The sequence below is a fragment of the Lepus europaeus genome, chromosome 12 (genome assembly GCF_033115175.1).
Source record: "Lepus europaeus isolate LE1 chromosome 12, mLepTim1.pri, whole genome shotgun sequence".
Classification (NCBI taxonomy): Eukaryota; Metazoa; Chordata; class Mammalia; order Lagomorpha; family Leporidae; genus Lepus; species Lepus europaeus.
This window is the reverse complement of record NC_084838.1, coordinates 85,023,913-85,045,163: the sequence shown is the minus strand read 5'-3', so window position 1 is coordinate 85,045,163 and position 21,251 is coordinate 85,023,913. Positions and strand designations below refer to the sequence as shown.

Genomic DNA, 21,251 nt, shown 5'->3' with positions numbered 1-21,251 from the left:
AGAGCAGGGGTTTGTGGGGAGTCACACCCTTGCATGTGCTGATTTGCTTATTAAAGTTATTAAATGATTTGATAAGAGATATACTCAGATCTTCCCTCCCCTGACATTCTATGTAAAGGCTCATTTTTAAATTTTACTGTGGTCATGGAAGCAGAATCATATGTCTTTAGGTTGGTCAGAGTTGTTTGTGCCGTTCATTGCTCTGTGCTGTGCTAACATCAGCCATCACTGAGTTCACAAAGATGTCCACTAGTAGAAAAGTGTGCTTCCTTGCTTTCAGAGAATTTTGAAGTCTCTTTCATGGGGTCTTAGGAAATATCATTTAATATAATTTAGGAAAAGTGTTTTTTAAAATTATATTTATTTATTTATTTGAAAGTCAGTTACAGAGAGAGAGAGAGAATAAGAGGGAGAGAGAAAGAGATATTCCAACCATTGTTTCACTCCCCAGATGGCCACAACGGCTGGGGCTAGGCCAGGTCGAAGCCAGGAGCCAGGAACTTTTTCCTGGTTTCCCATGTGGGTGGCAGGGACCCAAGTACTTGGACTATCTTCTGCTGCTTTTCCCAGGTCATTAGCAGGGAGCTGGATTGGAAGTGGAGCAGATGGGACTTGAACTGGTGCCCATATGGGATGCTGGCATCATAGGCAGTGGCTTTACCCACTATGCCAGAATGCTCTCCCCATGTGTTTTTTTAAATTGCACCAAATGCTGCTTTTCATGCTAATCACGAGTAGACTATTATGACCATTTCAAACCAAGAATATTGTATAATTCTGTAAAAATAGGAGACATGAAGTTTGGCTTCTACATAGGATATAAATAATCCATTTGTTTCTGTGATTGACCTGTGGACCCAAAGGAACTGAGTAGTTTTGCTTTCATTTTGGCTACCTTCAATTTTAGTGTAGAATAATTCCTTTTTTTTTTTTTAAACCATCACCATCATTCTGCAACATTTGTGTCACTCTGAAGTTTTGCCTTCATGTTGAACTTACAACGTTTCTACAGTAAAATCAAAGTGTGAACTGTAAGCTCATGAGTGAAATTTACCTGGAATGGATTATGATTCAACAGAAGGGTGACACCAAGATTCAGAATGGTTCTCTCTGAATTGACATGGTATTCAGAAATTCAGACTTAGGTTAAATGGATGAAAGTTTGGTATGGTGTAATCAAAGCCAGGTTGAGACATTTTACCTGTGGGCAGTTGAAGTTGATTAGCCTGGGTTTAGAGTAGTTGTGAAACCATGAAAGTCATGCCACGCCTGAGCTGGAAACCTGTAGACTGGGCTTGAGCCTTGGTGCCTTCCATTCCTCTACTGTGTCATCTTAGCCATGCTGTTTGTCCTCTCCAGGGTCATCGTCTTCTGGGGAATGAGGATAAAGACAATCATCTCACAGGTTTTTGAGAGGATAAAATAACACTTTCCAAGTGCTTGGTGGAGGATGAAGGGTTGCACACAAATTTCTTTCTGTTTCCTTTACAGAACCATTGTATCCCCTTCTCTGGGAGATAGCCTTAGAGTGAGCATGTGTGTACTTGCATGGGCTCTGACAGTCTGTGCTTTGGAGGAGAGTTTGCGGCCTCCAATTCTGCTTTGTTGCTCTGTCGTCATCTAGCCAGGTGTCACCTGATTCTTCATCATGATTGGCCTCCAGAAGTGTGCCATCTGAGTGAGTTACTGAGCAGATAGTACGAGGGTTCTTCAGAACATCCATGGAAAATACGTATGATAAGAAAACGACGCATTGATTTGGAAAGGCTTTACACCAGAATAAACTTATCTCTTAATTCAGTTTTCTACAAACCTTTTGAAAGAACCCTTGTGCATTATAAACCACAGAAAACCTTTCAATAAGATTTATAGAGAAAAGGACAGGAGAAGAGGGTATCCTGCACCATTTCCTGTCTTCCTTATAAATCTTGCCTGCTTTCCTTTTGGTATTTGTATTAGGCAGAGTTCCAGCAGGAAGCATGCAGTATACTCCAGCTGAGTGCCTGGGGAGTGTTTATATTATAAATGGACTGTTTACAAAGGTGTGGGCTAGGTATAGAAGCCAGTAAGGGCTGGTGCGGTATCCAGGGGCCAGCAATGGCCAGGTAAGGGAAGAGAGCAGTTTTTAGAAATCAGGGCACTTGTGTGGAGAAGACCACCCAGCAGGAGCTGATGGGAAGATGGACAAAGAATCCCTGTGTGTGTGTACCTAATAGCAGAATAATTTCTTCAAGTTGGTTTTTTGATTCCTTTTTCTCTCATCTTAATTTCTCACCGTTCCTTCATTATCATATATCCAGCTCCTACTTGGAGTCTGCATTAGTGTGATGTCCAGTGTGTGGACAGTGTCCAGGGGGTTGGTGACTTAACCCATGGAGGTGCCATGTGGCAACTGCTGTTAACTGAGTGTGGTTAAAATGAGGCGGAAGCCAGTATAGTCTGTACTCCGTTGGCCACTTTCTTCTTCTTCTTTTTTAATTTTTAGGGGATGAGTAAATAAAACTTTTTCAGATGAGCCAGAGAAGGAAAACCCTGCTGTCTGATTCTGTTTCCTTTTCTTCTCATACCCTTAACCTCAGACATTAAGATCTGTTTTTGTTGTGGAAAGGACTGGCTGAGATTCTGATTGGATGATTCTGCCTGTGGTTGGGCCCTCAGAGTAAGCTTTGGCTCTGGGACGGTGACAGTAAACAAAGAAGCAGCCTGGATTTATTTTCTTACATACTTCCTTGTCATTGCACAGGAGAGTCAGGATGCCAGTTTATCTCTATAAATTGTTGACTGATTTCAGGAAACTGTTTGGTGGCTTGCTTTCTACTAGTGATGCTACTTTTCTCATGTTTTACGTGTTTCTCTGGTATTCGTGGATGGGATTGTAAAATGCTCATTTTAAACTCTTTGAATTCATCCTGTTAAAATGACTTGGTTGCATTCATCCTGTAGTGTTAGATTTATATTTCAGGAAATTCCAGATCACTTTATTAAAAGTAAAAGAAAAATTATAGAGGAGTCATCTAGAGCAGGACCCTGGGGCCTGACATCACCTTTTATTGTAACCGTCTGAGGGTTTATGTTTACCAAGACATCTGTGGTCCTTTAAGAGTGCTTCTAATGGCTGGTGCCACGGCTCAATAGGCTAATCCTCCACCTGCAGTGCCGGCACATCGGGTTCTAGTCCCGGTCGGGGAGTCAGATTCTGTCCCGGTCGCTCTTCTTCCTGTCCAGCTCTTTGCTGTGGCCCGGGAGTGCAGTGAAGGATGGCCCAAGTCCTTGGGCCCTGCACCCCATGGGAGACCAGGAGAAGCACCTGGCTCCTGGCTTCAGATCAGTGCAGTGCGCCGGCTGCAGCTGCTGTTGGGGGGTGAACCAACGGCAAAGGAAGACCTTTCTCTCTGTCTCTCTCTCACTGTCCACTCTGCTTGTCAAAAAAAAGAGTGCTTCTATGAAAATGGTAATACTTATTTGAATTTCTGTGATTGTTTTCAAAGATGGTAATGAGATCCAGTGATGAAGAGAACAATGAGATTAGGACCCGTGTTGTATTCCTGGCTTTTGGTTTTCTTTTCTTTTGCCTTGTAATGAGGAAGTGGCTCGAAGGTCTGTGGTTACAAGGCCCTCCCTTGTTTTATTCGCTTCTTCCATATTTAATTTCCTAGTGAGTACTTCTGTTTTCACCACATTTTTAAGGGAAGGCAAAGACGTTTGTTGATTTAGAAACCGTAGGGAAACTTGAAAAGGAGTGAGAAAGGGAATATGAAAAAAGCTACATCTATTTAGAAAAACGAAGTTTATGGAGTCATAGTTTTAGACTTGTAGAAGAAGTATGTTGCCTTCAGTGATACGATTCATTTTTATTTCCTTCTCATGGACGTGTGTGTCTCTGTTAGGATTACCTTCTGGCTTATGGTAACAGCAAAGCAATATTCAAGATGAGAAAAACGAGACAGCACAGGGGAAGAATGCCCAATAACAGTCCATTTCTGGGTCATGTTATTGTCTGGAGCAGTCAGAAGGAAGAAGGGCCTTTGTGGCCTTCCTGGATGACTTGATTCCTTGCAGTAACCCAGCCCCCTAGAAATAAATATCATGGATACTTGCTGTCTAGGAGAATGATACTTATCTTGTCTTACTGCAATTGTGTGGTCTCCTTATACCTCGTTTTGAGGTTAAAGAAAATGTCTAGAAAATTTCAGGCATTTTTCCTTATCGTTTGTGTTAAGTGCATTGTCTTTTCCAGATCCAAATCCTGGCTGAGCCACCCGGGCTCTTTGGAAGCTTTTCAGATATTCTCCAAGGGAGGGAGTTTTATCAAGTTTTTATTATGTTCCAAGTACTGTGTTGTTGATGTTTCTCACCAGATATGCAGTTATAATCCACTACCAAAGTTCCATGCTGAGTGGCTTCCAAAGAGAAGTGTGTGTGTGTGTGTGTGTAACCCATTTGCCTTTGAAATGGACTCTGCCTCCTCTGATTTTGCTAAGTGTTCCCCATAAGCTACATCTCCACTTCTCTCAGTGTGCTGTTTGGAGATGTCACATCCAGGCCACTGTATCTAGTGTAGTTAACCTGGGGAACATGGGGTTGAGAAGTTTCTGTGGTCTCATAGGCTACTGTTGTCCATCTTTCAGGGACGGGAGAGAGTGGCAAGAGTACTTTCATCAAGCAGATGAGGATCATCCATGGGTCGGGCTACTCTGATGAAGACAAAAGGGGCTTCACCAAGCTGGTCTATCAGAACATCTTCACGGCCATGCAGGCCATGATCAGAGCCATGGACACGCTCAAGATCCCCTACAAGCATGAGCACAATAAGGTAGGTGTGACTCCTCACAACAGCAGTTGGCAAAGCAGGCCACAGTAATCCAGTGGTACTACTGGGCTCCTGATGTCTTTGCCATGCAGTGGGTGCTTCCCATGTCCACTTTTGATCTCATCTTCAGTGGAACCTTTAATGGGCAGGAAGACTAAATGTCTTTTTTCTAAACCTTTAAAGTTTCACCTCTGGAAAAAACGGGACTCCATTCTTGGTGATGTCAATGAAAGACATTTGGATGTCTTTTTTGTATTTGGATGTTTGATGCTAAATATAGAATATGGGGATACCTGTTACGCCAAGGAGATGGTTTGTAAGTAGCCTTCACATTGGCCAGAGCGAGACAGCCTTATGTCCGCCTCCTACTTTTTGTGCTTCATTGAGGGAAGGGTGAAAACAGCTTAAGATAATTCTCCTGTTTCATTTTGAATTTGGTGATTTCCTTTCGGTAGCACCACATGCTTCATTTTATTTCAAAATAGGCCCATCTGTCACTTCAGTAACCTTTCCAACATGTTTCCGTTCATTTGTTTTAAGCAAGCGAACCAAAATCATTTGGGAAAAGATTAGAGGAAAAATATCTGAATTTCTGGTTATTTAGAAAACAAGAAAATTATTCTGATATCCAGCATTATTATCTCTTGGTTGAAACAGAAATCTATCCACCACCCCCCAGGCCCCCAACCAGTTGAAAACAGATGCTGTAGTCTGTAATTGCTGACCCTCTAATGTCCCAAACATGTGACAGCAGAGGAGGCTGGTGAGTCGGAAGGTGGCTGCACGTTAGAGCCGTGCTGCGCTTGCCCAGCAGAAAGCTCGGAGGCAGAGAATGGAGCTGCTTTCAGGGGGTGACAGCCTGTGCAGAGGCCTCCCCCCAAAGGAAAGGAAGTCTGTTCGGCAGTTGAGGAAATACCTTTGTCGTCTTCCTTCTTCTTTTCCTTCTAATTACGTCCCCCAGTGGGGGTAGCCTTTGTTCTTTAGGGCTGTAGGTGCTTATATTATGGTAGGTCTCACCGATAGTTGACAAAACACTGTATTTATACCTGTAATTATTTTAGAGCCTTCAATCAGAACTTTCATTCTCTCCATTTGCTGGGATCAGTAGGTAGTAGCAAGAAGCTGGCATGCCCAGTGTGACTCATAAACTGAGATTTCCCTCACAAAACTGACAGTGAAGGTAAAATAAGGCAATTCTGTGTACCTTCACCTTTGTTACCATCCAGAGGCTTCTAAATATATCAACTTATCTTAAAATCAGGCATATCTTTTTCTTGGATGATTCCTGCAGTGGCTTCTTATCTACTGTCATACTTGGTTTTCCACCAACAGTAAGACTCTCCACAAATAACAAAGCAATCATTCACAAATAATCCTCCCTGTTTTTGCTTTTTGGAGTGAAAAGAGGTGGACAGGTTTGTGAGTTCATGAACATGGTTCCTGGCCAGGTTAACCTGAGGTGGATGTATAAGCCTAGGTTGTCTAAATTTCAAAGGATTTTTTTTCCCCCTTTCCCCTAAGAAATCTCAGTGAAATGAGTTTCTGAAATAGGCGGCGTGATGGTTTCCTTGTACTTGTGAGAAAATTTCTGTCGAATTTCATTTTAATTCCAGTGATTTCCCCAGTCTAGTCAGTTGATAATACAGTGACCTGTTGACTTTCTGGTTGATTTATTGTGTGTGCTAATACATTTTTATATGCATACATACACTTTGCCTGTTTAAACACTGTACAGGATACAATGTACTTAAGTTTTACAAAAAAAAAAAAAAAATTATTTCACAGATGTGCCAGAAGAAACCTTCGGGATCATATCCTGATTTTATATTTTCATGAGTATTATTTATTATACAGTCGTGTAGATGTAGAAGATTGGGGTGGGATTTATGCCTTATTCATGTAGCACATTGAAAAATGTTAAACACTGTGTGTTTCAGCCCTTCATGTCAGTTCTAACTAAGTAGACTTTACTGTGTTGAACGTTATTCACTTATAAATTTGACATTATACGAAGTTATAATTATGTTGGTTTTTCTCAGCTTTGTTATTATGTGAATTCTTCCTGTGACTCCTGGCAACTTAACAGAGTGTCTGATTTCATGATAGTAGTGTGTGATGACCTCTTAATAATGTTAAATCCCCCTTTAATTCCTGATAGCAATATCACTCACAATCATTCCATTTTCTCTACACCATACACATACAGTCCTTCCTGCTGTCCTCAGGGACTGATCCCAGACCCCTGTGGTTACTGAAACCTGTTGATTCCCAGGTTGCTTATATTAAATGGTGTAGTGTTTGTGTGTAACCTGTGCACATTCTCCCATATATCTTAAATCATCTCTAGATTACTTGTCATACCTAACCCAGTATAAATGCTATATAAATAGTTGTTATACTGTATTGTTTAGGGAATAGTGACAGGAAAATCAACTGTATCTATTCAGTTACAGGTACAATTTGGGTGTTTTTCAGATTTGGTCCTTGATCTTTGATTCTTGTTTGGTTGAATCTGCAGATGTGGATATGGAGGGCTGACTGCTCATACTCCACAAGTTCACTCTTCCCTTGCTTCGTGCATTAACATCCTGAGCTCTCCTTCCAGTTCAGCTCAACTGCCACTTTCTTCCAGAGTTCTTGTCCATTCACCTTCCTTGTGCTAAGTATCACCACCCTCCTTTCACAAAACCCAGAGTGGAGTATTTATAATTGTCTCAGTTTTCTTATTGTTCTAAGCTTCTTGACAGTAAAGCTTGTGTCAGTTCCATCTTTATATTCTTCATTGTCCCTGGCATTGTATCTTGTACATCATAGGTGTTTACATGATACTTTTTTTCTTTAATGAATAAACCATTTTTGAGCCTCAGCAACTGAAAATCTCCTCTTCAAAGTTACTGACATTATTGTGTGCGGTTGGGGTTGCAGAGAGGTTTATTCAGGGCTGGGCAGAAATTTATAATCCAGAAAAGGGGATGTGCATATCACAGGGAGGGACACTTTGGTGAGAAGGGATGGCCAGGGTAGATGGGTAGAAGAAGGAATGTACATGCAATGTAGAAATTGGCCAGTTTAATGCATCTTACAGAGGAGGAGTGCTTGAAAATGGTTTAGGATGTCCTTGTCAAATGTCTTGAATCCAAGCTAAATTTGAATTCTCTTTTCTAGTGTTTATGATCTTTAGTATTAATTTATGTTTTGGTTAAAATTGTCTACAGAAATTTCTGGTAAACAGACTATGCTGTATATATATATTACAGTCAAAAGAATTTGGTGTGCATTTGATTAGCAATTGAAAGTAGCACATACTGGTTTTTATACTATATTGGGACACTAAAAATAATAAAATAAATAACCATAAATAACCATTTTGATTTTCTTTTAAGTTTCTGTGTGTCTACCATCCTGTTGGTCATAATTTGTAGATAGTAACAAATAAAACGTTCCCTGTATTCCCCAGCAAAACTTTGTACTTGCCTCTGAGTACATATATTTTATAAAGCAAACAAAGCTTAATAAATTATATGACCCATTCTGTATTGGGGAATTGTTCATAGTTCTGTTTGAAATTGGTTCTGATTGGGGAATGCCATACTAGAGTATTGGTTTTTCTTGCTTCTGCCTAAGGTTCACCACATTGAGTTGAGGGTCCTGCTGGTTAGCTAATGGGAGGGGCAGTGGTTGAGGGAGTCCTGGCGACAAGCTTCAGACCAAATGCTGTGGCATTGCTTGCCTTCATGTAAATGTCACCCTGTCCCAGGGATTGCATATTCAGGAAGATGTTTGTAATAAATTGCAACATATTACAAGCTTTTCTGAAAGACAAAATTAATTCTTCCCTGAACATGTATTTGTTCTTGGACTTTCTTATGGATGAGTTGCTTAGATTCGGCACAGGTATGAAGACATGTAAGTTTAAGGACTGATTCTGAATACATAGTTAGCAGGTTTGGTTGTTTTGCCTTATCCTTGAACACAACTGTTGATAGCTAGTGATAAAAGGTATTCTATAGATGTCATTTGATCAAATTCAAAAACATATCTAAGTCTATGCTTATGTGAGGCATTTGACCATGGAATTATTCTATCATTTCTTAAGTTCAAAAGGAAGAATTTTCATCACTGCACTTTTATGGCTTCCTGTCTAGTACAGACACGCACTTCTGATGATTCTTTGCTCTGATGATGAAATTAGCTCTTAAAAGAAAGGAAGAGATACAAATTCCCTATGTTAATATGGCTAATGAATGGCCTTGCTTTTCAGCTTGGGGAAGTAGGTTCCATGGTGTTTGAACTCCTGTTTTTTATGTTCGGATTGCATGCACCTGACAGTTGGTATTCTTCCTGCATTGCCTGTTGTTAGTTATTTCATATGTGCATGCCTTATTTTCTCATCGAATTGCAAATTACCTTACTGTAAGCAAGCTTCTCATTATATAATTCTTTGTCTCCTCCACAACTTGCCAGGAATGGCATAGGAGCTTTTATTCATTGAATGAATGACTGCAGATACTACATCCTTCATTTCTTTGTGGTTGGCTTATGATGTCTGTGAACTGTGAAATCAGGGTGCTCTTATGGAAGGTCAGAATGTAGACAGGCTTTGCTCCCTTTGCCTGTCCTGGAAAGAGAACACAATCTGATTCAGTGCTTCTGGACTTGAGACAGTCAGCAAGGAGAGCTTGGCTGTTGCCAATGTTGAGCAGTTTCATCTTTTTGTTGTACAGGTTGAACTTCCTTAATGTGAAAATTTGAAATGCCCCCAAATCTCAAATTTTTAAAAAAATTTTTATATAAAGACAACACATTTCATATATATAGAGTGTTTTTTTTTTAATACAATGACATACCTTCAGTTTACTTATTTATTTATTATTTGAAAGAGTTACAGAGAGGCGGGGGGGTGGAGGGAGAGAGTCTTCCATCTACTGGTTCCCTCTTCAAGTGGTTGTAGTCGCCAGAGCTGGGCTGATCGGAAGTCAAGAGCCAGGAACTTCTTCCAGGTCTTCCACACAGGTGCTCAAAGACTTGGGTCATCTTCCACTGGTTTCCCAGTCCATAGCAGAGAGCTGGATCAGAAGTGGAGCAGCTGGACTCAAACTGGCGCCCATATGGGATGCTGGTGCTGCAGGCCTGGGCTTTAACCTGCTGTGCCACAGTGCCAGTCCCGCTTCAGTTTATTTTATAGTCATAAGCTTAACCCTTCACTAAGTATTCCACAAACAACAGTGAGAAGAAAAAAAAAAAAAACACTATTCCTCAATAGTAGAGACAAGAGTTGTAATAATCACATTTGAAACTTCTGAGTGCTGACCTGTTGCCACAGCATGGAAGTTTGTTTCATGCACAAATTTACTTAAAAGTACTATATAAGGTAACCCTCAGGCTATATGTGTAGTGTATATGCAATAGGAATGGATTTCTTGCTTGGACTTAAGTCCTGTCCCTAAAATATCTCATTATGTATGTGCAAATATTCCATAATCCTAAACACCTCAAATCCTGACCACTTCTAAGTCCCAAGAGGTTTGGATAAGGCCTAGTCAACCTGTAGTTTCTCCTTTTAGATTTGGAAGTCCCCGTGAGCAGGCCTCCGTTCGCGACTCAGCTGCAACTGCCTTTGACGAACAAGCCAGGATTTTGAGCCCTGACACCTGTGCTTCCCTTGCCTCTGCGCTCACAGGGGCTCTGAGAGGATGTGTTGCTCCAGGACCTTTTGTCCTCCCGAACAAGAAAGGGCTTGTCACAGGAAAGAACCATGTTAAACACATTTAGAGCTTTATGAATTTTCTGTACTTCCAGAAAAATCCAAGATCCCAAAAGCCACTTTTCATTTTCCAAAAGAAAAGTGTAGCCAAGATTCTGAAGAATCATGCCAGCTTATTCCTGCCTTTGATCATTTGAATAAGAAATTACTAGTTGTTTGCAACATGAGAAATATTCTTAGCTTATAAAATGCCAAGAGAGTTGATTTAATTCTTCCCACTTGTATAATAAACACAGAGTAAAGGCAGAACTGGTAAAAACATGGTGTTAGCCCTGTGAAGAGTTGGATCTGTCAAGGTTCCCTGCTTGCAAGCAACTGAAGCTGATACTGGCTCACTTTAGTGGAAGGGGAATTTGTGGGGCTGTGGACTCGCAGGAGCTCCGAGGAGACGCTGAATGAAGGACAGGTTCTCGGCAATTGTGACAGGCCTGGGGAACTGTTCTTCTGTCTCCTGTCAAATGCCTGGGAAAAACTCCCTGGTTGGCCAGTCTGGATGCTGTGTTAAGTCTTTGGACAGGCAAAGACTGAGCGCTTTCATTGACTGTCCCTGAGGGAAAGCTGGGTACAGTTAGTAGAACAAGGGGGACGATGCTGGCAGAAATCACAACTGCACACTGCAAAAGTACAGAGTCAGCCTGTAAAATAAATGACAAGTACAAGCACTCCATTTTTGCTCAGCATTTGCTAAACCTGTCCTAAACAATTTCTTATTCTGGGCTTTAGTCTGGGATGGGAGGAATTTAAGGCTTAGTGACTTAGCTCTAAATGAAGTAGATAGTTGGGTTTGAGCCCAAGTGCTGCATAACAGAGTAATATTGGGTATTCAGCATTTCCTCCCTAAGCCTCAATTTCTTTACACTCTAAGCCTGAATGTCCTCATCTGTATAGTAGAAAAAATGACAATAGGATTGTTTCAAGGGGTTAAGTAGATAATATAGGTTAAAAAAGAGTCTTGTAAATGACTTGTAGGAGTTTGGAAGATGAATTGTCATCAGGGAGAGAATGAATACTAATAACCCCCTATCTTAAGAATAGAACAAACAAAATAACTTGAACAGCATGACCAGATTTAGGAACTGTCTAAGGAAAACTTTCCTCTGAGTGACAGTCATTGAAATGGGATACCAAGGGAGGTAGAGAAATCTCCTTATCTGGATGTGTTCAAAAATAGAATGTATTTTTAACATGTGAAATTCTTTAAAGCAATTTTGCTAAAATTAAGCAAGGAATGGACCAGACAACCTCTGGAAGTCCTTCCCGAACAATAATTTTCTTGATGCTGATTCTCTGGTTTCAAAAGTTAACTGATAAAATTATTAAAATTATGAGTATTTTGTTATAATTTGAAGTTTCCACCTTTATTACCCTTTGTCCATTCTAGAGCATCTATGAACAAAAATTTTTAAAGACAATAAATAACAGATTCTTTTTGATAGTGGTCTCTAGTCCATTGGAGAACTTTTCTTTCCTTGCATCTAAATCCTGTAAGTGATTTTCCTATTTGCATTTATGTAGGGGTTTTTTAGTGTTCTGAGTTAGCATCACACTTAGATTTTTTGGGTGGTGATGGTGCCATTGCTTTTAATTGTATTGTTGGCTTCTGGGCACCAAAGATAGCCTGCTCTTTTTCACAGGGAAACTTTATGCTCCTGCTTTTACACATCAAATTTTCTCTTCTCTTAATGACAGTCTATAGGACTCCGGGACTTTTCCTGGCTCACACGATGAATTAACCATTTCTTTTTCCAAGACTGATTTGTCACATTCTTCTTTCTCTCCAGGTCACTTAGTGCAAGCTGAGTCACCATTGAGTCTGTTATAACTCTATCAGCTTTTGAAATCCCTTTCTATAATTTCTTTTCTCTTTCAATATCTTGCAAATAGTTTTTAGCCATATTTTCTTCTCTTCACCGTATCCTTGTTCTGTTGCAATTCTTTATTTATTTGATACCTATGTGAAAATACAAGATGAATATGAGGAATTTTAAAACCCTTTTTTTTTCTGGGTTAACATTAATTGCTAATCATAATGCATTCCATATCAGGACACAGGATGAAAATCGAAGTCCATTTGGATCAGAGGACGATTCGGAAAGACTTCATCAATAGGGTTCTTCTTTTTGTAATTTTTGTTGATATACAGTTTGTGTATAGTAAAGTCTACACATCATCATTGTTGAGTCCTTGTAATTTTTTTTCCCCACTGTGAATACAGTTGTATTCAGATCCCTTGATCTGGATCAACATGAACAGAACTTCAGAAGCCTCCTCAGGCATGAATCCCAAGCCCCAAAGGTGACCGCACCCAGACTTCTAATAACAAGTGTGCCCTGTTAGCATTTGAACTTGGTAGGAATGGAAGCATTCAGCATTTACTCCTTTGTATCTGGTTTATTTACCTCAACATGTTTGTGAAATTCATCCATTTTCTTATAATTACAATTCATTTGTTCTCAATGCTGTGGAATTGGAATGTCCCATAGAGCGTTCTGTGCTGATAAAACTGCTATTTGTGCTGTCCAGTATAGTAGCCATAACCACACCTGACTCTTGAGTTCATAGTGGCCAATGTGACTGAGCAACTGAATTTTTACTTTTACTTAGTCCTATTAATTTACATTGGAATTTACATGTGACTAGCACCTGCAGCATTGGATAGTACAATTATGTAATGTTCCATTGTGTGAGTAGGCTATAATTTGCCTGTATATCCTATTGTTAATATAAATTTGGGTATTTCTGGCTATTGCAAATAATGCAAATATAAACTTTGCTGTGCATGTCTTTTAGTGAACATAAGGATGCATTTCTTTGGGGTTTATACCTAGAATTTAGAGTTGCTAAATTAGAGGTATGCATACGGTCAATTTCAGTACATGAGATATTTCTAGAGCGTTTTTCATAAAGAACCAATGTACCGCCAGCTGTCTATGAAAGTTTGGTTGCTTCACATTCTTAACAACACTTGCTATTATTAGTCATTTTAAAAAAATAAATAACTTATTTGAGAGGCAGACAGACAGAGACAGAAAGCCCCCATCCAATGGGTGAGCTCCACAGATGTTCACAAGAGTCATGGCTGGGCCAGACTGAAGCCAGGAGCTGGGAATTCATTATGGGTCTTTCACATGGGTAACAGGGAAACAGGCGCTTGAGTCATCACTACTATTCACAGGATCTGCATTAGTAGGGATCTGAAATGAGGAGCCAGGTATCTAACTGTTCTAGATTAACAAGCTAAGCACTCACTCGTTATCAACTTTAGCTATTCTGGTGGCTGGATAATGCTATCACATTGTTGTTTTGATTTTCATTTCTTTGATAACTAAGAATGTTGAACACCATTTCATGTGTTGGCCATTTGATGAGGATTTGAGTCTCTGTTGAATAAATGTATTGTGAATGTATTCTCCACTTTTGGCTTGCTTTTTATTTTCTTAATAGTTCTTTCAATGAAAGAAGGTACTTAATTGTAATATAGTGATCAGTGCTGTTGATATTCTTTTTAATTAGTCTTTGTCTACTTTAAGGTCATGTAGATAATCTGCTGGGTTTTCTAAATTCTTTATTGCTTTGCTTTTTACACTAAGATCTAGAAATGCGTTTCAGATGGATTACAGAGTATGTGGAGGCTCTTCATAAAGTTCATGAAGAATGTTTATTGTGAAAAAGCTATGAATAAATTTCAAAATGTTTGCACCAAAATAAACCATTCTTTTAATTCTATTTTCCATGACCTATTTGAAGTAGTCTTGTAATGTGAGGTAGAGGTCAGTTTTTATTTTTATTTTTTCATATGGCCTCAATTTATTTTCTTATTCCATCTATGTTAGCAACATAGCTCCTTGCAAGGGCTTCTGTTTTTCTCTAGATTAATAACGTTGTATTTTGTACATAGATTATTTCATTACAAAGGATGATAGAGCTTTTGTATGGCTTGGTTATTCAGTGGGGTCACGTTCTTTCTCCCTTTGGTATTTCTTTGACCCAGAGTGGGAACTGTACAAGGGTCGGGTTGGGTTCCATTTCCACCTTTCTGAGCCGACGTTACTCTGTAGCACCCACATTTGGCTAATTTGGCACCGGCATCCCTTTCTGTTTCATATCTATGCTATCCAAAGCATTTAGATTGAAAAAGCTTCCCTAGTTTTCTTTTTTGTGTATTTCTCCAGGTATCGTGGAAATAGACCATTTTGTATAACTCAACATTAGAGCTAAAGTTAGGTAAAAAGGCAATGAAAGCTGATTTTGTGCATTTGTTAACTGTGGTATTTTAATCCTACTTTTAAAAAATTTATTAACTTGATTGTATTTATTTGAAAGGCAGAGACGGATATCTGACATCTGCTGATTTACTCCCCAAATGCCCGCAGTAGTTAGGGCGGCCGCACTGATGCCAGGAGTCTGGAACTCTTGGAGCCTGAAACCCTGGGCCTCCCGCATGGGTTGGCTGGAACCCAGGAAGTTGAACTCTTGGTGCTGCCTTCCAGGCTGTCAGGAAGCTGGATCTGGAAGTGGAGCTGGGACTGGAACCCCAAGCACCTTGAAATGGGATGCGGACATACCAAATGTCATTTTTAACCACTGTGTCCAATGCTGCCACATTTTAATCCTAATGTGTAAAATTTTGATTCATGTATACCTATTGTAGATAACGGAAAGTAACTCATTTTGGTAGAGTGAGGGAAGCTGTAGACAAGTGTGTTCACACACACATACCCATGCACACACGCCTGTGTGTTTGTGCTTTGCATTAGCAATGACCTTTGGACACTATTTAATATGTGGAAGATCGACAGCCTCACCATGTTGTACTCTATTGATACTCTGTGCATGGTGGGCTATTTGTGTTGTGGCCCATGTCATCTGAAGATGACAGCTCACCTCACCTTCAGTACATCCTCATCTTCCACACCCTCAGCTCACTTCATCTTCCATTAATCCATGTTGTCAACACTTGAGGGCAGAGATCAGGCCTTAGTTATGTAAACCTAGCACAGTATTTGACACATGGTTGTACTCTGTGTTGAATGGATATTTGTTTACTGTGGTGGGTTTTTGTGTACAGTTGTCAGGGTCAGGCACAGCCTGGTTTGATACCTGCCTGTACAACAAAATTGCTGTGTAATATTGAGCAAATAAAACTCTAAATTCCAGTTTCCTTATCTATAGGATGGTGGTGATTATAATGCCTACTTCACAGTGTGTTGTGAGAATTCAGTTATATAGTCCAAGGAAAAGCTGAAAGTATTATCCATGGTTAGATGAAAGTGATGTTCTCTTACTTCGTCATTTCAACAGATATTTAATAATATCTGTTTGTGTGCCGTCAACACAAACCAGTTTGGCTGATTTTAAGAAAAGAAGCTAGTGAGTTCTCTAAGTACATTACTGATGCATCCAGACATACAAGCAAGCTCTGATGTAGCAACCTCTCTCTAAACCGCTGTAAGCTCTCAGGCTGACCTAAGCAGGATGTCCAGGAACTGGACAGTTACCATGTGAGACACATGTGGCATAGTTAAACACATTTTAGTAGGAAGTCATAAAGCTGGTCGTTTGGCTGTTGTTGGTTAACTCCTGGCAAAGCATCAGATGAATACTTTTCATTGTTCTTTTAAACCCAGTAATGCGTGATTCCCCCGCCCCCCTCAATTTTAAAGCAGTGCCTCTATTTTCAGCTAAAGAAGCAGAATATATTTGTTGGAACCAAGGGAAACTGAGTGCTTCATGGAGATCGAGTGAGCATATTAGGAATCCTAGCATTTTTCCTTCTTATTTTCACGCCACTGGAAAAGTCATTTCAGTGATATTTACTTTTTGCTCTTGTACAGATTTAGGGTAGGACTTGCTTAGTCTTTGGCAAAGCAAACAGTTTTACTCATCCAAAGAATGTATACCAAAACCTAAAATCTTGCTTCTTTCTAAGAAACTGCAGTCTTATTCTTTACTCTGTCATTTTGCTCCAGTTTACATATATTTGCTACATAACTGTGCTTTTAAATAGTATATTGCATGCATATTCATGATTTTCATGAGTTCTTGCACATTTATCTGTACGTGAATATCAGCAGGGAAATGCACTTTTTAAAAATAATGACATTTATATATCACATTATGCTAGGATACTGTCAAGGGTAAAAAGTACTTCATTAAAAGCCATGATTATTAATTTTGGCTGATACAATATAAATTTGTACTTTGAGACATTTATTTTCCTAAACGTATGTTTCTTAAAGTGAATTTGCTAAAAAACAGATACCTTTTAGTTGTTGCCCCCATTACTTTGTAAAATTAATATGCAGTTTTCTAACAGCCTTTCACTATTTGTTAAAATGAAGAATGACTCAGAGCAATAGCCTTATTGGCATATTTCCAGTAATGTGATGTACAATAGTATCAAGTTGGTTTCTGCTTCTTGCAATGTACGTACTTCCTCTGTGGTTAAAAAGTAAAACCGTCACTGTGCCAAGTGTTGTAGACATTGGTATGTCGGGGAGGTGGTAAAGAGTTTTCAAAATTCTGTGGTAAGGGTCAGCTCCCCAGGTGATTGTTTTCCTTATCCACTCTGGAAGGTACTAGACTGATGTTTCCTCTCCTGACCTTTGTTAGCCATTTTCGTGCAAGGCTGCCATGTGAGTTGCTGTTTGATTATAACACATTTCAGCGAAGCCCTCACTAGAGTTGGTTGTTTGAATGCTGTTGAAGCCACCGATCCTTCCTTCCGCTGACTTTGATCTTGTAATCTATGTTACAATGAGCGTTTTTGCATTAGCAGTGCTGTCAGACGTTTCAGGACTTTTGGCCTTAGCCAGTTTTGGCCCACAGCAATGTCATTATAAAGGTACTTCTTCACCTCAAATTTATGGAATTGACATAAAATGGCCAACACCATGTACTTTGCACATGGCCTCTTTAGATGTTGTGCAATTTGTATCCAATCATGGGGAGAATGAATTCTAAGGAAGGGATGCTTCTTTTTTTTTTTAAAATTATATTTTTCTAACTCCTGTATGCAGATGGGGTAACTTTCTCTAATCTGTACACAGGGTACCAGACAGACTGGTGACAGCTTCGGTTCTTCCTAGCTGAGTACGAAGTCGGGAGCAGTGATTTTGTGTTTTGCAGCAACACTTCCAGACTTTCCCATGTATCTGAATCACGGTGGATCTTGTTAAAATCACTGTTTGTGTTTCAGTGGGCCTGGGGTGGGCCCAAAACTCTGCCTTCCCAACGGCTCTCAGGCAATGCTGAAGCTGCGGGAAATAGTCATGTTGGAGGTAAATGACTCTGCCACCAGAGGGCTAACTTCCAAAGAGAAGTTTCTAGAACCTGTTTACCAATGGAATTTCAGCTATGGAATGTTAAGTGAGTTACTGAAACTTTCTATTTTCTTTTTAAATCATTTATTTGGAAGAGTTAGAGAGAGAGACAGAGAGAGAGATCTTCTATCCCCTGGCTCATTCTTTAGATGGCTGTAATGATCAGGGCTGCAGAGCCTGGACTTCTTCCAGGTCTCCCACATGGGTCGTAGGGACTGAAAAGTGCAGGGACCCAAGCATTCGAGCCATCTTTTTGCTGCTTTCCCTGGTCATTAGCAGCAGCAAGCTGTCTTGGAGGTGGAGCAGCTGAGACACGAACTAGTGTTCATATGGGATATTGGAGCTGCGGGTGGTGGCTTGACCTGCTATGCCACAATGCTGGCTCCCTGAAGCTGTCCATGCTGTATCTTCCTCAGCTGTCAAGTGAGGATGAGAATGGTGCTCACTTTGTGTAGTTGGTGCGAGCACTGATGAGAAACTGTTGATGTAGAACTTTTAGGGTAGTAACATCAGCATAAGAAGTATCCACTAAATAAACAGATGTTGAATTCCTCCCAAAAAGTGCTGGGTCGAGAGAATCATACTGACCTTTGGATAGCATGTGGAACATTTGAGGAGAGATTGCTGATTATTTAAAGATAGAGAAGAAGCTGTGACCCAGGAGTGAGATATGGCTTCCTATAGCTTACAGGAAGCAGTGGCCTGGCCTCTGGTAGCACCTAAGTTCTGGAGAACGAAGAAGAAAGCAGGAGTCCTGATGGAGTTCATGAATTGTTGGTACTGCTGATGCCAGGGCACTGACTTGTCTCTGACACAAACAAAGTGCTTGCTATCTTGACTCTAGAGTATTTGCAAGTAATGAGGGGGTAGCCAGTCCAGCAAGGGAAAGGGAAGGAGCAGGGAAAAGATAGCCTTTGCCAAATACCTCTGGCCCAATCTGCTACCCCATTTTTCCTTTAGTATGCTCAACAGTGTGTGCATGGTAATAGTATAATTTTACAGATGAAAAATGTTTCAAATATATGCCCCAAGTCATGCCATTTCTAAATTTATGGGGCTGCATTTTAAAACTAGAGCTGCGCTTAGTAATTTCCATAAGGCACCTCATATACTTGACCCCCATGAACATGTTTGACACTCAGAACACATGCATTTAATTTCCTTGTGAGGAAGAGTAAGTGGAGTGACCTGTGGCTGCACTACAGGTGCCATCCACTACTTCAGCCAGCTTAGGCCTGAGACAGAATTGTCAGCTCCATGATGGCTGGACCACACTTCTCTTCACTGCTATGTCCCCAGGACCTAGCGAAGTGCCCAGCACACAGTTGGGCCCAGCACATATCCGAGAGTGAATGAGTCAGATTTCAATTGGAAATGCAGGCGTTTGGTTGCACTGTTAAAGATGCATGTTGGTGTGTCCACATCCCATATCGAAGTGCTGCTGTTTGAGACTTGATTCTTCTCTTTGTACCAACTTTCTGCTGAGGCAGCTGGTGATGGCTCAAGTAATTGGGTCCCTGCCACCCATATGAGAGACCCCAGTTGAATTCCCGGCTCTTGACTTTGGTCCAGCTTAGCCCCTGCCATTGTAAACACTTGGTGACTGAACCAGTGGCTGGGAACTCTCTGTCTCTTAAATAAATAAAATATAATTGAACAGAGATTTGATCACATGATTCTACTATTCCTATAGGCCTTTCAAACTCCAAATTCTTATGACTGTCCATTTGACTTCTTTTTTTGATCATATACTCCTTTTATTTCTTCTTTACTTTTTTTTACTAGTCCACACATTTACTATCTGGTTATAGGTTATTAAAAATAATTATTTTATTTATTTGAAAGACAGAATTAAAGAGAGGTAGAGCCAGAGAGATAAGGTCTTCCATTCCGCTGGTTCACTCCCCAAATGACTGCATCAGTCAGAGCTGAGCTGATCTGAAGCCTGAGCCAGGAGCTTCTTCCAGGTCTCCTATGTGCATACAGGGGCCCAAGGACTTGGGCCATCTTCTGCTGCTTCCCCAGGCCACAGCAGAGAGCTGGAGTGGAAGAGGAGCAGGTGGGACTCGAACCGGTGCCCATATGGGATGCTGGCATGGCAGGCTGGGCCTTTAACCTGCTATGCCACAGCGCCAGCCCCTTAATTTGTAGAAATATAAATATATTCATTGTAAAAAGAAAACTCAGACAACATAGAAAAGTGAAGGAAGAGGGGCCAGCACTCTCGCATAGCCAGTAAAGCTGCCGCCTGCGGTACTAGCATCCCATATAGGCAGCAGTTCGTGTCCTGGCTGCTCTGCTTCCGATGTCACTCTCTGCTATGGCCTGGGAAAGCAGTAGACGATGGCCCAAGTGCTTGGGACCCTGCACCCTCGTGGAAGACTCAGAGGATGCTCCTGGCTCATGGATTCGGGTTGGCACCGCTCCAGTCGTTGCTGCCATCTGGGGAGTGAACCAGCAGATGGAGGACTTCTCTCTCTGTGCCTCTCCTTCTTTCTCTGTGTAACTCTGACTTTCAAATAAATAATAAATCTTTATGAAAAAAAAAGTGAAGGGAGAAATTTAAAATCACTTGTAGTTTCCCCATGTGGAAAAAGGGCTGTGAACTTTATTATATATACACATGACAAAGGTTTAATCGGTATGTATAAGTTCACTCCCTCTTATCCAAAGCTCCTTAGTTCCCTCTGTTTTTGAATTTAAAAAAAGATAGTTTTTAGATTTCAGAAATATGGGAAATGTAGTGTAGATTGTGTAAAAACCTCACTGAGATTTGGGGTAGTGCCTTGGAATCAAATACAGTAACATTTCAACTGCAAAATATGTTAACATTAGCAACTAGACAGAATAAATAAAGGATAAATAGTCGGGCAGCAGGGCAGGCTTACCCGTACATAAATTACAACAAATCTTTTCAGTTCATGGAGGTTTTGGGATTTCAGATTGTAGGTAAAGGAGTGTAGATTTGTATGTAAGTACTGCTTTGTTATTAAATTGCATGTAAACAGGTATCTTTTTCTGACTTGCTTTCTCACTTGTGTCATAATGAACATTCTTGCAGGAAAGTTGCTAGGTATGGAATTGCTGGGTCAAAACATAAACACATTTTACAGGGTTTTGATAAGGTTCATTAGCCGTCTCGAATGATCAAACTAAGTTACGGTATAGGACCTGAGCTTTCTGTATTTACCACAGTCTTGCCAATTCTGAGTTTTATTAAGCATTTCAGCAATTTAACAGGTGAAATTGATACTTTATTTTACATTTTGAATGCCAATTTGTAGTTCATTAATTTAACCAAGGAATTTCTTTTGGATTCATTCTAGAGATTGTGACATTTTTCAGATCATTTCTG

At 40.3% G+C, this 21,251-nt stretch overlaps 1 protein-coding gene across 1 annotated transcript in view; it reads left to right on the top strand.

Annotated features, from left to right (window-relative positions):
• Positions 1 to 21,251, top strand: part of LOC133771981 (guanine nucleotide-binding protein G(q) subunit alpha) — a 312,920-nt gene that overhangs the window by 111,980 nt on the left and 179,689 nt on the right. The window contains exon 2 of the mRNA XM_062208448.1: positions 4,629 to 4,813. Coding sequence (XP_062064432.1) covers positions 4,629 to 4,813 — 185 coding nt within the window. The remainder of the gene's footprint in view (positions 1 to 4,628; positions 4,814 to 21,251) is intronic.